The sequence below is a fragment of the Cannabis sativa genome, chromosome 6 (assembly GCF_029168945.1).
Source record: "Cannabis sativa cultivar Pink pepper isolate KNU-18-1 chromosome 6, ASM2916894v1, whole genome shotgun sequence".
Taxonomy (NCBI): domain Eukaryota; kingdom Viridiplantae; phylum Streptophyta; class Magnoliopsida; order Rosales; family Cannabaceae; genus Cannabis; species Cannabis sativa.
Genome location: NC_083606.1, coordinates 29,042,328 through 29,058,458, shown reverse-complemented (window position 1 = coordinate 29,058,458; position 16,131 = coordinate 29,042,328). Strand labels below are relative to the sequence as shown.

The 16,131-nt window shown below is 37.4% G+C and overlaps 1 protein-coding gene and 1 non-coding gene across 2 annotated transcripts; one reads left to right on the top strand and one right to left on the bottom strand.

The window, feature by feature from the left end:
* Nucleotides 1-13,810: 13,810 nt before the first annotated feature.
* Nucleotides 13,811-15,643, top strand: LOC115695091 (uncharacterized). The gene has a single exon (XM_061118070.1). The coding sequence runs from the start codon at nucleotides 14,039-14,041 to the stop codon at nucleotides 15,641-15,643; it is 1,605 nt and encodes a 534-aa protein (XP_060974053.1). The 5' UTR covers nucleotides 13,811-14,038.
* LOC133039555 (small nucleolar RNA R71) lies at nucleotides 14,522-14,628 on the bottom strand. The gene has a single exon (XR_009688694.1). It is a non-coding gene; the product is annotated as a small nucleolar RNA R71 (small nucleolar RNA).
* Nucleotides 15,644-16,131: the final 488 nt, after the last annotated feature.

The following is a 16,131-nucleotide window of genomic DNA, read 5'->3' as shown; positions in this document are numbered from 1 at the left end:
CTAAGTAAGGGCGAAATTGTAAAGAAAGAGTTTATAGGGGCATATTTGTTAATTATGATACTTTGTATGGTTCAATTTATAAATATGATAAATGACAATATTATTTAATAATTATTTATAGTTATTAAATAGTTAGAATTGGCATTTAAATGGTTGAATTAGGAAATTGGCATTTTTGAGAAAATCAGATACAAAAGGTGTTAAAATTGCAAAATTGCAAAAAGCAAGGCCCAATCCACTAAGTGTATGGCCTGCCACTTTTGTAGGAAATTTAAACGGATATTTTCATTATTTTAATGCCAAATAATTCAAACCTAACCCTAGTGGAATGCTATAAATAGATAGTGAAGGCTTCAGAAAAATTACACTAAAATTTTCTATTTTTCCTTCAGATCAGAAAAACCTGAGCCTTCTCCCTCCCTATCTTTAGCTGACCACTCTCTCTCTTCTTCCTTAGAATTTTGAAATCCTTAGTGTATGAGTAGTGCCCAAACACATCAAGTGATACCTCAATCATAGTGAGGAAGATCGTGAAGAAAGACATTCAGCAAAGGAGTTTCAGCATAAAAGATTCAGAGAAAGAGATCCAGGTTCAGATATTAATAATGCTCTGCTACAGAAAGGAATCAAGGGCTAGATATCTGAACGGAAGGAGTCATTATATTCCGCTGCACCCAATGTAAGGTTTTCTAAACTTTATATGTGTTTATTTCATCGTTTTAGAAAGTTCATATTTAGGATGTTAATAAACATACTTGTGAGTAGATCTAAGATCCTGGTAAAATAATTTCCAACACTTTGGGACACCATGCAGACGAACAATTGCTCTCATATAACTCAGCATACTGATCAATGGAGAAATTCGTCCGAACAGGTAAAAAGTGAGCAGACTTTGTAAACCTGTCTACTATGACCCACACAGAGTCAAATTGTCCCGTGGTTCTAGGCATACCTACCACGAAGTCCATAGCAATGTCTTTCCATTTCCATTCTGTTATATTCAGTGGTTGCAGCAACCCTGCAGGTCGCTGGTGCTCAGCTTTCACTTGCTGACACGTAAGGCACTTTGCAACATACTCAGCGATGTCATTCTTCATGCCTGGCCACCAGAACATGGCTTTCAAGTCTTGATACATCTTTGTCGACCCTGGATGAACTGAGTAAGGATTCGTGTGAGACTCATCCATGATCTCTTTCTTCATGTTCTCATCCATAGGCACACAAACTTGACTTCCAAATCTCAACATTCCCGTTTCATCTACTGAGAAATCACTAGCCTTCCCAGCCGAAACCCTAGCTCGGGTTTTTATCAATTCCAAATCTTGCTTTTGTGCTTCTTTAATTCTCTCAAGAAGAGTGGATTGCAGGTTAATATTAGCCAATTGCCACACGACCAACTCAATCTGAGCTCGAGTCATTTCATTTGCTAGCTGTTGGGAGATTTGCTTCATAGAATTCAACTGATTCTGACCTTTTCTACTCAGGGCATCAGCAACCATGTTGGCTTTACCAGGGTGATAAAGGATCTCACAATCATAATCCTTCACCAATTCTAGCCAACACCTCTGCCTCATAATCAAGTCTTTCTGGGTGAAGAAATATTTCAGACTTTTATGATCAGTGTATATCTCACATTTTTCGCCATAAAGGTAATGCCGCCAAATCTTTAGCGCAAATACCACCGCTGCGAGTTCTAAATCATGAGTAGGGTACCTCTGCTCATACTCCTTTAACTGCCGAGAAGCATACGCTATTACCCTCCCAGCCTGCATAAGCACACAGTCGAGACCCTGTCTCGAGGCATCACAATATACCACAAACTTTTCCTTATCTGAAGGAAGAGTTAGTACAGGAGCGGTAATCAAGCGTTGTTTTAACGCCAGGAAACTTTTCTCACACCGATCAGTCCAAACAAACTTCTGGTTCTTTTGGGTAAGCTCTGTTAAGGGTACAGCAATCTTTGAGAAACCCTCAACGAACCGACGATAATACCCAGCCAAACCCAAAAAACTTCTAACCTCTGTAGCTGATTTCGATGCTGGCCAATCCCGAACAGCTTCAATTTTGGCCGGATCCACCATAATCCCATCTTTATCCACTATGTGCCCCAGAAATGAGACACGGGATAACCAGAATTCACACTTTTTGAACTTAGCATAAGGCTTATGGTCTCGTAACCTTTGCAAAACCGCTCTGAGATGCAACTCATGCTCTTCTTCTGTCTCAGAGTACACCAAAATGTCATCGATAAACACAATCACGAACCTCTCCAGGTAATCCTTAAACACTCGGTTCATCAAATCCATGAATGTCGCCGGGGCATTAGTGAGTCCAAAAGACATCACTAGAAATTCATAGTGTCCAAACCGAGTACGAAACGCAGTTTTCGAAATATCTTCCTCTCAAATTCTCAGCTGATGATAGCCTGAGCGAAGATTGATCTTGGAAAAGACTGTCTTCCCCTTCAGTTGATCAAATAGATCATCAATTCGAGGTAAAGGATACTTGTTCTTAATGGTAAGCTTGTTCAACTCTTGGTAGTCAATACACATTCGCAGGGTTCCGTCTTTCTTCTTCACAAACAAAACCGGAGCACCCCAAGGTGAGTAGCTCGGTCTGATGAATCCCAGATTCAGTAACCCTTGCAATTGTATCTTCAATTCCTTCAACTCTGCTGGAGCCATTCGGTACGGTGCCTTAGACACTGGATCCACTCCCGAAGCCAGTTCAATAACAAATTCAATTTCCTGAACAGGTGACAATCTCGGCAAATCTTCTAGAAAGACATCAAGGAACTCACATACCAATCTCGTATTCTCAGGCCCTGATGTCACAGGTTGGCTAGTGTCCACTGCAGTAAGTATGAACCCTAGACAACCCCTACCCATCAGGTCTTTAGCTTTCAACAACGATATTCTCGGTATGCGTGCTCCCTGAACTTTACCCACGAACACTGCTAGGTTAGCAGTGTCAGGCTCAAACACCACCATCTTTCATTTGCAGTCAATCATCGCTCCATACTTAGACAGAAAATCCATTCCCAGGATTATGTCAAAATTAGATATTTGCAACTCAATTAGATTGGCGGTCAACTCACAACCGTCAATCCAAAAAGACAAGGACTGAATCCACCTTGTGGATACTATCAGGTCTCCCGAGGGTAACAAGGTTCCAAACCCCGAAGCATAAATATCACATGGCTTATGTAAACTTTCTATCACTCTACTCGATACATATGAATGAGTAGCTCCCGAATCAAATAACACAGTATAAGCACAACCATTAATAGATAACTGACCTGTCACAAATGACGGACTAGCATCAGCATCTGCCTGAGGTATAGTGAAAAGTCGCCCCAGGTTTTGAGCAACATTCTTCTTAGGCTCTTCTCTCTTAGCTTAGGGACAGTCTCTGATAAAGTGGCCCACCACGCCACACTGGAAACATGCCTTGGCTCGGCACTCACCAGGATGATGCTTCTTACATTTAGGGCACTCGGGGTATGACCGGAATGAGGACCCGCAACCTTGACGGCCACCTCTGTTTCCCCAAAACTTTCTATTTCCTCCTGAAGCTCCAGAAGCCTCAGCCTTCCGCTTGTGCTCAGGGTTGCTACTCTCGATCCCCTTACGGACATTACCACCAGTAGGAGGGTTTGATGCCATGGCGGCATCCTTTGCAGCCTGCTCTTTCATCACTTGCTGCTCGGCCTCTTCAGTAATTAAGGCCAAGTCTACCACTCTCTTATACAGAGTGTCATGGGATGTGGTAATTTTCAAGTCTTGACTGATTGTAGCATTCAGTCCTCGAACATACTTCTGTTTTTGGGTAAAATCGGTAGGCACCAAATCACCAGCAAATTTAGATAACCGGTCAAACTCCAGAGTATATTCGGCCACAGACATCTTCCCTTGAGTCAACTTCACAAAGTCTTCCTGATGTGAAGTCCTTACAGCCACATTATAGAACTTTTCCTCAAAACGTTTCTTAAACTCTTCCCATGTCATCACATTGACATCCCGAGTTTGATTCACTATGTCCTACCAGAAGCGGGCATGATCTTGAAACATAAAGGCTGCACAATTTACCCTCTCAGTTCCCGTCACCCCCATATTATCAAGGATACGGGTAACGGTGCTCATCCAGTGATCGGCCTTAATAATGTCAATGCCTCCTAGAAAAGCCGGAGATTGTAGCTTCACAAACCGCTCGAACACAGAGTCCCGGTGCGGCATAACATACCCTTGGTTACCCACCACTGGCACAGGAGCTGGTGGTAACCCTTGATTGACTGGGACAGCTTGTTGCCTCAAACGTTGCAACTCTTCTTCTTGACGAAGTATGACACTCCGCATTTCATGAAACATGTGCTGCCAGTCAGCAGGAGGATTAGCATTAACAGCCTCCGCATTATCCCCTGGATTTTGCGGAGGTGGAGGCGGTGCTGGTGGATCGGTTCGGGTAGCCCCGGGCTCTACTTGCTCGCCCTGTGGTCTGGATGATTGTGGAGGGTCCATTACTAGTACCCCTATAATCAACAACCCGAGCGAATTAAGCACCAATACCACACTTATGCACTTATTTCCGTAAACCCTAACTCATCTATTTACCTCATACATATTTACATAAACAAATAACATTTATAGCATGGCATCACATAACACATACATACTCTAGATGCTTGCATACTGCCTAAAATGGAAAGCGGTAAACAGATGATCACACATACAGTCAAGTATTTACTCTCAATACTTACTGCACCATGAGTCGAGCTTATCTCTGACGACGAATGTACATGTTCGGCCGGTCTACAGGAAGTTTAAAAACCTTGGCGCTCTGATACCAAATTGTAACGCCCTAAATAATTAGGCACGCTACCCAAAATGCTATGAAACCCTAATCCCCTAATCGGGATTACTAATTAAAATAGCGCAGAATTTAAACTTTTATATTAAACAGACTGAAAATAAACTTGTAATATATTTAAACTTTTCAAAATAGTTGGGATCCCAAAAATATTTCCAAACTTATTACAAGTTCTTTCTTACTAGCCGACCTAAGCGGCAAAACAGAATACAAAAGTCAACACAGTTAGACCCATAACCTGCTTGGTCAGAAGTGGCATGAACATGTACATTCTTCGCCCTGCTCCAGAAAACTCATGGTTGATCAGCCACTGACTTACCCTTTCCTGGACAGTAGAGCACCCGTGAGCCAAGCCCAGCAAGACAGTATAAATCATATCAAATATATTATGCTCATTTACATATGTCTGTATAGCACAGACCTGATCACTATATCAACATGCCCATTTATGTCTACGTGGCGTAGACCTATGTGTTGCGCTCACACATCTAATTAAATCTACGTGACGTAGACCCACGTGTTGCTCTCACACGTCTAAATACATTAAGGCCTTAGAAGTAGTTTATCTCGATTATGTGTACCGAGTCCAACCTGATCATGCCTTGAGCGCATAATCCATAAATTTCATTTCAATTAACACGCCATGGCATTTATACACATATTTCACTAGGGTAATAACCCTAGGCTAACAAACCGTTCCTATTAGGGTAATAACCCTAATCCCGATTACCATAACTCACATATATCATATTAAACATAAGCGCCACTGCGCATACTCTATGTGTAAACTACTGTCTTACCTGTTGTCCCACAATAGTCGAGATTCCAAATCCCAGGGTGCTCCTGACCAGGAGCCGGTAATCCTAGTCACACACAATCCGGGATTTTCACAAATAGGGTTAACCCCTGATTTCACATTCATAAAATAAATTCATGGCATTTCAAATACAGATAATTACATAGAGCTCGAAAAGATCTTTCCAACGGTATAAAGAACGTCCCAAACGGCGTCCCTAGTCAAAAGTTATGGGCAAAACAAAATCGGGAAAAAGATGGCTCTCTGCTGGGTTTCTGGCCGCGGCCACTGGGTTCGAAAAACCCAGAAAACCAGATTTTAAGGTCTAAATATGCTCAATTTACCATATATTCGAACCTCAACCAAAACACAGAGTAAAAACACAAATTTCATGCTTAAATTCACCACAGAATATGTATCCCAAAAATTAGATTAATAACACTCAAGCCAAGCTCAACACTTGAGCAAAATTCAACCTAGAAATCAAGTCCATAACCATGAACATCAAAACCCCAAACACCTTATGCTTGAACACAACAAAAATCAGAACTTAAGGCTAGATTTCAAACACAATATAACCTTAGAAATCTCATCTGAAATTACTAGTAAACATACTCCTCAACTCAAAAATATAATCAAGCTAAAACATTAAGATTAACACCAAAATCACCTCCAATTCCACTATCATGCATCTATAATTTTAAGAAAATCAAGAACACCTTAATTCATTACATAACATCAGAAATTAATAAATCAAAAAGGCTAAAGATCATTACCACAAGTTCCTCAAGTTCTTCCCAAGCAAGAACATCCACAAAGCTACACCAAATCAAGCCCTTTTTTCTCAAAATCAAGATTTCTAAAAGAAAGGGTTAGAGAGAGAGAGAGGGGTCGGGTGTGAGGGATACAAAAGCCAGAAATTCATTTACTTCCCTAAAAAAAAAATCAGCTTTTACCAAGTATAGAAAATAAAGGTCAAATGACCATTTTGCTTCTAAAGCCAATTTTCACCTATTCACACATACAAGGGCATTCAAGTCAATTCATACTCAATTATTTTCAAATAAAAATTCAGATTATCACCCATGAATAATAATGCCAAATAAATCAATCAAATTTACATTTCGGGCCCGAACCCGGTTCGGCCCGAAATTCCCGGGTGTGACTATACCGCGCCAACCTGTCAAGACACACCTGAAAAGACAAAACATGCATACTATATAATAATATAGTTCTATTAAGCACATAATTAAATTAATCTCAACAATTTACCCTTCTCGGGTCATAATTACCAAAATGCCCCTGGCTCACCAACGGGGTCTTTAACATGTTAAATTTCATATAATTTTACATATATTGAATTATATAATAATATAATTCCTCAATTAACTCATAATTATCTAATTAGGGTTTTGGTAATCCTTTTTTTAATCCCGGGTATTACAGGTGGAGAAATAGTTAGTAGATATGTAGTTCAAAGATCAATAAGTTGATTTTTGAATTATATCCTAACTTACCTCCCTAGAAATTCAATTTGCATATTATTGATTAGTTACTAGTCATAGCCTAAGTCCTTCTATGGTAATACAATTTCAGAATGATGCAATGGTTGTATACTTAATGTAATTCATTACTAGATTCATGGATGACCTAATCGAAATCTTAAGAAAAGCTAGAACTATTAACCATGGTTTGCATGTTTGTTAGCTATTCTAAGTGATTAGGGGTGGACCATCCCATAGTTCATAGATAAGAAAGTGTTTGTTTAAACAAATACTAATTTTCTAAGAATATGACTAAGTCTGAAAATAAAGTAGCAAATAAAGGAGATAATTTTTTTTTCTTGATTCCAAATGTGTTCTATCATCTTTTACTACATATGATGATCCCATTGCCTATGTTGTCTTAACACAACCGAAGAGGTCAATACCAGTTAGTTTTCTTAGACATAATTCACGGTACCTTGTCATAGTGGGAGAGTTTCAAGGAACTCACTCTTCTTATGACTTGGAAGACACTAGTGATTAAAATCCATTGTGAATTTAAAGAAGTAATGGATTGTCAAGATAAGAAACTAAGAAGAAAGCCAAGAGAACTATGATTTAATCCATTCACATGGAGTAACCTAAAGTTTTCTATTACAAGGACATAAAAGGAAATTTTAGGTTATAAGTCTATTCAATGGACTTAACAAAACTTCCTGTTCCTAATATTATAGATTTGATTTATCTAAACCTATGGCTTACGGTATACCTGGTCAATTACTTACTCTAGTGCAAGCAGCTTACTTTAGTAAGATGCTGAAGCATTTTCTTTCCAATGGCAATCTATAGAAGCTTCAAAACTTCTAGACATAGATTTTATTTATCTAAGGAAAAGTCTCAACTATTCCAAGAAAGATAAAGCCATGAAAGAATTTCTTAAATCAACAGTGAGAGGTCTCAAATATGCTTTAGTATGCCTTAGACCAGACACCTGCTATTGAGTGGGAGTAATGAGTAGGTATCAGATTAATCCAGGAGAAGAACATTGGAAGATAATCAAGTAAATCTTAAGATTAAGGAGAGGAACTATATGTTAGTCAACAAGGGTGTGTTTGAAACTCTTAGACTACACCACATCAGATTTCGAGACTTGCCTTTATGCTAGAAAGTCTGCTGATAAGATGGTGATTACTCTTGGGGTGGAGTAGTGATTTTGGAGAAGTGTAAAAACCTATCTGAAGTCTCTAGGTCTACCAGAAAGAGACTGAATGTTAAAGTTGCAGGAAAGGTACTTATTCAGTCTAAGGAAAGATCTATACATTTGTGGCACCGTTCCAACTTGTCTTAACTACTAGTGTTATTTCCTGATTAACCAAAAGTAGTTGCCAAAAGTATAGAATCCAGTATCCCAAGAGAGTAAACATATAGAGAGGAATTTCACATTATCAAGGATTTTGTGATTAAGGAAGAGTAATGGTGGAGAAGAGGTTGTATTTAATTCAACCTGTCAGATCCTATTACGAAGAGTTTACTACTACTACACATGATTTGTATATCAAGGTGTTGAGATTATTTGAAATGCACATTTTGTTTTATATTAGTGCAAGTGGGAGTTTGTTGGGTTTTGTGCCCTAAATAAAACCCATTTCAATATAATCAGATCTAATTATTAATAAAGATCAGAAATAACATTTTATGTTGCATGGTTCACATGATTTATTTCATAATTATATATATAATGTACGAATTCTATTTAAGTCTAGAACATGTGAATTTGTTAATGATTATAGTGTTGTCAGCACAGTGGAATATAATCTTAATTATATGTTCGAAAGGTTATATCCTGATTTATCAGTTCACTGGATTTAGACTGACATGATAATCAGGGATAGGTATTCTTACACCTTGGAAAAGTGTTATGTCCTTTCCTGGGCATTGGCAAAGTTTACCAGTATTGGATGTATGGAGTATACATCGGAAGGGATCGATATTGAACTTTGATTAGATATATTAAAATTTATCGTAATATCTATTCAATTCAATATCACTCGTTGATCCTAGATCAAATGATCTTAATCCTGATATGATTAGGTTCGATATCAAGAGTACTATACATGTTATTTGATTTGATAGTTAAGCCTACTTTTGGGTCAGGGTGATACGTACATTTTAGGAACATGATAGTATCATTGAGTGGGAGCGCTAACATAAATATGGAGTCTATAACTTCTATAAGAATTTAGAAGTGAAACAATGATATCCTTCGAGCTTGGCTAAACAAAGATAAATGGTGGAGATCTCATTTCACTTCGCTGAAATATCATTTATACGGAGCTAAGTTTTTTAAGGATAAAATACATTGAAGGTGTAAAGGTAACTTAGTGCCTATTCAATGTAGATCATCTATTAGAGGGTCATTGATCAAATTAGGATTATAACAATGGATAACTAATGACGTATCTATATCGTGGAACATATAGAGCGTTCTATATGACTGAGAGTGCAATTCCAAGTTCTAAGTGTGGATTCAATAAGGAATTAATAAGTTAGGAAATTTACTTGGTAAATTCGGTTCGACTTATTGGTAGCTCGGAAATATACGCCCATGGTCCCCATACTAGTTGAGACCATACTACTTGTAAGACTCAGTTAATTGATTTTGATTAATCAATTATAATTCTAAAGTTAGACTATGTCTAGTTTATGAATTTTTACTAAGCAAGGGTGAAATTGTAAAAAAAAGAGATTCTAGGTTTATTTATTAATTAAGATACTTTATATGTCTAAATTAACAAATATATTAAATGACAATATTATTTGATAATTATTTTTTAGTTATTAAATAATTAGAATTGGCATTTAAATAGTTAAAATTGGAAAATTGGCATTTTTGAGAAAATGAGAATGAAAAATAACAAAATGGGAAAGTTGCAAAGTGAGGCCCAATTTCCTTATATGGCCGCCCACTATGCGAAGCTTTTACCATTTTATTTTTTCCATTATTTTAATGCCATACAATTCTAACCTAAACCTAGATGGCATTCGATAAATAGAAAGTATTGGCTTCAGGAAACTCATGACTTTGCATATTGTTCCTTTCACAAAAAGCCATGTACCACCCTCTCTCTTTTCCTCTCTTCAATTTCGAAATTCCTTGAGTGATAGAGTAGTGCCCACACACATCAAGTGGTATCTCAACCATAGTGTGTAAGACTGTAGGAGAATCCAAACAACAAGAAGGAGAACCAGCATCAAGGAAGGAGAGAAAGAGATCCAGGTTCAGATCTTGATTATGCTCTGCTACAGAAAGGAATCAAGGGCTAGAGATCTGAACTGAAGGAGTCATTATATTCCGCTACACCCAATGTAAGGTTTACTAAACTTTATATGTGTTTATTTCATTGTTTTAGAATTCATATTAGGATGTTAATGAAACATACTTGGTAGTAAATCTAGATCCTGGTAAAATATTTCCAACACAATCTATGTGGTTAAGGGAGTAAGAAGTAACAGTTACATCAATGCAATTGTTCCAAAAAAGTAATAAACCTCCCGCTAAAGCTTGCCTAGGCACTTCTAAAACATTATCAAAATGAAGTTTGTGCTTGAGGTGCAGTCCACAGCCTGAAGGCAGCTTAGTCTCCATGACAAACAACAACATTAGCTGGTGTTGCTTGACAAGCAGGGAGAGATTACGGAATGCTCGAGGACTCCCTAAACCTCGAGCATTCCAACTGCAGAGACTCATTTTTCTCGACGGGGTCGCGTATCAGCACCCGCCATTGGCTCATCATCTGAAATTGAAGGAACCACAACGTCTTCAGTAACAACTGCTCGTGCTCTTTTCAGCATGCTACGAACGGAATCTCCAACTTGGGCAGTTTGACGCGTGAGAGGCCACCTGGTTCCTGAGGAAATGCCTGGAGAAGTTGTGGGGCGTGGTTCACTGATAACCACACCTATGCTTCCACGGCTGTGAGGAGGAGGGCTGGGAGGAGACACAACAATAGTTTTGCCTTTGTCAATGTGGGTTGTAACGGATTCAGTCATAATTGGTGGGGGAATGGTAGAGTGGGCCAAAGATGAAGGCACAGAAATTTAAGGATGGTTGAAACCAACAGTTACAGCAGCAGGGTGTGAAGCTGGATGCAAAACAGGGGTATCCACACGAAGGAATTGGTCAACGGCTTGTTGTAAGCTTTGGTCATCAGTCCTGGTTCGAGGAAAGTACTCCTCATAAGGAATAGAATTAGATAGCTCAAACGGGTTCCTTTTATGCTGGGCAAATGTTGTGGCACGGAGAGTTTCCTTGTACTCCAAGGCAGGAGGGATAGAGAAATTATCGCAACGCAGAAGGTACTTGGTGCATTTGTTGTAGGTGTGATCAACAAGACCACAAAAGTAACAGAAATTGGGGAGGCTTTCATACTTAAAACTGATCCAATTAGGGTCAATAATACCACGGAAGCGGATTGTCATTGATTAGTGGTTAAAAATACACTTTTATTTATTTTAAATGATAAAATAAATTGAGTTTTAATTGATATTTTCATGAAATTATTGTAATATATTTTATAAATGAAAATATTTGATTTTGATTCAATTTATGTCTTTCTTGTAGGAATTAAAGTGTATTTTTGTTGAAAGAAAGAGGAAGGAGCAAAGTTGAAAAGAAATGAAGAAAAAAATGGCATTTTTGTTGAAGTCCAAAGCAACCCAACCCAAAAAGAATAAGCCAGCCCATGAAGCTCATCATCAATTTTGTCTCTTCCAAAGCATGTGATGCAATGATGATAAGTCTAGGTCATCATCAACCCTATTTTCCTCTTCCACACTCAACCTTCATCCAAAGAGTAGAAGTCAAAATCACAATGATAACAAAAATAATATTAATTTTATTTTTGATTTGAAATGTCAAATTTAATCTTAATATTTATTTTATAATCCCAAATTTTTATTTATTTATTTTTAGTCCTTTTATGGCTCTATAAATAGGAGCTCATTTTAGTAATTTTTAGTGTGTAATTTTTAGTGTAGAAAAACTATAGCAAAATTCTCTCAACTTTTCTTCTCATCTTTTCTCTTTAGAAATTTTATGAGAATGATTAGCATAATGGCCTAATCTTCCTTGGAAGGTTAGGGATGATTCCATATGCAAAGTGAGGTTATTTTGTATCTTTGATTCACTTTTTGTTGTAATGTTTATTTGAGTAATGCAAGTTCATATTCCACTTTTATTTTTATGTTCTTCTTCCATCTATACTATCTATGTTATTATACCAAATATATATATAGACTTAGTCATGCTCTTTCTATATATTTTTATTTAGTGATTATAGTAATGGTAGTATTGCTCATTTCTATCTTTTATGTTCATTTTTATTTACTTTTTGTTAAATGATATATAGGTTTAGTCATGCTCTCCCTATGTGTCTAAAAATTAATAAAAGTAATATTAATGTTCATTTCCTTCACTATCACCTCCATCTCCATCTCTATCTCTTTGTCATTATTTTTACTAAAAATATATAGGATTAGTCATGCTCTTTCTATGTGTTACTATTTAGTAAAAATAATATTGATGTTTAGTTTTATATTTAATCTTTTATTGCATTATTGCTTGATGTATAATGTCATTTCTAGGTTCTACATAAGATTAAATTATTTCTTTTACTTTTAAGAACTTATATACTCAAAATATAATGAACTTTAATGTTACATCATTTGTGTCAACTTAGTGAATCAAAGGTACAAAATAGCTAAACAAGCATATGGATGATTCTTGAAGCCTTTCTCTCTTTTACTATTGATTACACATCTATTTGCTTTCTTTTAATATTTATTATCAAATTAAAAATCACAAAATCATTGGTTACTATTATCACTTATTATTAACCTTTTGTTTTTATTTTTCTACTAACGCTTTTGTCCATAATCACCTTCCTGTGGAATCGACCGCCCGATCTATACTACAACCACCGCTAGTGGAAGTCACATTTGGGCGTTAAACAAATTTTGGCGCCGTTGCCGGGGAGGTAATTTTTCGAAAGCTAGTGAAATCTACAATCAAGAGGTTAGTAACTTTTTTTTGTTACATTTTATTTTCTTGTGAATATTGTCTTATGTTGTGTAAATATTTGTAAAAAAAAAAAAAATTTACCAAGAATTCAAAGTATGCTCTAAGGTTGCGGTTTTATCCGATCTTCCTTATCAGAAATGATTTCTTTAAAAAAAAAAAAAAAAAGTCTATTCCCTTTTTATTATTTTTTTACTTTAATTTTTGTTTAGTGTGATTGTTTATACTATCTTTTAGTTATTGTTTCTTTTTTTTTATTAGTATTTTATTTGTCTTTTTCTTAGTACTCATAGCATTTAAGTCCTCTAAAAAATCATAAAATACAAAAAAAAAAAGTAAGTTATAAAAACTTCTTCATAAAACGCTTAGTATTTGGCACAACGGTGTAATATTCTATATGACACAAACCAAGATTGTTCTATCTAGAAAGATTGGTTTTTAAATAAGGTTTGTGTTAGTGTACCCTCCACCTTACCTGGGAACCTCGGTTCTGTCTAGGCAAGGTTGGGACGAAGCGGTACCTTGGCAACCTTTCCAATTGGCCTGGAAATATTTTTGTGTTAATCATTGTAATATTACATTTTTGTGCTATTTACTATAACAAAAAAAACCTTGTTTTATCAAAAATAAGCAACTCATTTTTGCTTAGAAAGGTCTTTGGTCGAAAAGGTTAGTGAACCCTTCACACTTACCTGGTAACCCCGGGGAGTTCTAGTAAGTTGTGAAGGACCATTCTAAAAACCTCCAAAGTAACCTGGGAACAAGTTGAACAAAAAAATTAAATATATTTAAAAAAAAAAAAGCAAACAAGAGTGGATGAGTAACTCTTCTTCTGACGAAACCACTTCTAGTGAAACTTCGTCCAATCCATCCACTACTCCTTCTCCCATTCACACGATAATTGGTAATCCTTTCGCAATGAATAATAATAATGAAATACAACAGAGAACACTTAATGATTACCTTCACCCCACCCAAACTTCCATACCATCATGCTTCATATTTCCACCTAATATGCCAAGTCTTGGTGTCAAACCCGGCATTATTCAACTTTTGCCAACTTTTCATGGAATAGAAAATGAAAATCCATATGTGCATATTAGGGAATTTGAGGAAGTTGTTGACACTTTTTATGACCGAGCAACCATCAATGATGCTGCACGCTTAAAGTTTTTTCCCTTCTCCTTGAAGGATAAAGCTAAAAGTTGGTTGTATTCTTTGAGATCTAGGTCTATCGGAACATGGGAAGAAATGACCAAAACATTTTTTGTTAAATATTTCCCTGTCCATAAGACCAACAGTTTGAAAAGACAAATCTCAACATTTTCCCAAAAAGACAATGAAACGTTCTATCAAGTCTGGGAGAGATTTAAAGATCTCTTAAGTCAGTGTCCACACCACGGGTACGAGAGTTGGCGCATCGTCAGCTACTTCTATGAAGGCCTCACAAGTCGTGAGCGCCAGTTCGTAGAAATGATGTGCAACGGTGAGTTCCTTCAAAAGGAACCCGAAGAAGCTCTTGAGTTTCTCATTGAGCTTGCTGAAAAATCTCACACATGGACTGGTCCAAGTGCTGCTGAAAGCACCAACAGAAATCGACCAGCTGGGATTTACCAACTTCGGGAAGAGGACAGCTTAAAGGCCCAAGTCGAATCTTTAAAAAAGCAAATTGAAATCCTTACGACTAAAGATGGCCAAAAAGGGTGCATGGTTGCCCAAGCACAATCCAGACCACTCGAACCTTGTTTCGTTTGTGGAGAAAATGGGCATTTAGCTAAGGAATGCTTAGTTTACAAAGAAATGAAGGGGGTTCATGAGGAGCAATGCAATGCCTTAGGGAAATATAACAAGCCATTCTCCCATACGTACAACCCTGGTTGGAGAAACCACCCGAATTTCAGTTGGAGAGATAACTCTAACCAAGCTCAAACATCTGGAGGACAATGGAGAAATGAGCATCAAGCTCAACCTCCAAAGGCATATCCTACGCCTCAATACAATGCTCAACAACAAGGGAACTCCCTTGAAAGCACTATTCATGCATTCATTGAGGAACAAGCTAAAATCAATCGCCAATTAAAGGAAGATGTCCAAGAAATAAAAAGTCAATTTTCAAAATTGACCGCATCCTTGGCTATTTCTGAGAAAGGCAGACTTCCTTCCCAGCCTCAATTTAATGCACAAGGGCAACACATGGCTGAAATCTCCACCTCTAATGATCCCATCGTTAAAGGGGTTAACGCCATCACAAAAAGAAGTGGTAAAGCTTTGGAAGATCCATCCATCAAAACCACTACTTCAAATTCAAAAGTTGCCCCTGACAGTGCACCGATAAATGCTCAAGAAAAAGTACCATTTCCCCAGGCTCTTAGACCTGTTGGGAAAATTCCTGAAAACCGAGCTGAACTCTTGAGCACTTGAAACAAGTGAAGATTAATCTTCCTTTGCTTCACATCATAAAACAAGTGCCAGCTTATGCCAAAATCATCAAGGACTTGTGCACTGCTAAAAGAAAGCACCATGTCAAGAAGACTGCTTTCTTGACTGAACAAGTGAGTGCGGTGATCGAACAAAAGACACCGCCAAAATACAAAGATCCTGGTTGTCCCACCATTTCATGCCAAATTGGGACTCATGAAGTCAGCCAAGCTTTGCTTGACCTTGGCGCGAGTGTGAATCTCATGCCTTACTCTGTGTACTCGCAACTTGGTCTTGGAGAAATGAAGCCAACATCTGTTGTGCTGCAGCTTGCTGACCGCTCTATCAAAAAGCCTCGGGGTATCGTTGAGGATGTTCTTGTTCAAATTGAGAAATTCTATTATCCCGTGGACTTCCTTGTTCTAGATACTCAATCTGTGGTCAACATGGAATCCAAAATTCCCATCATCCTTGGAAGACCATTCCTTGCC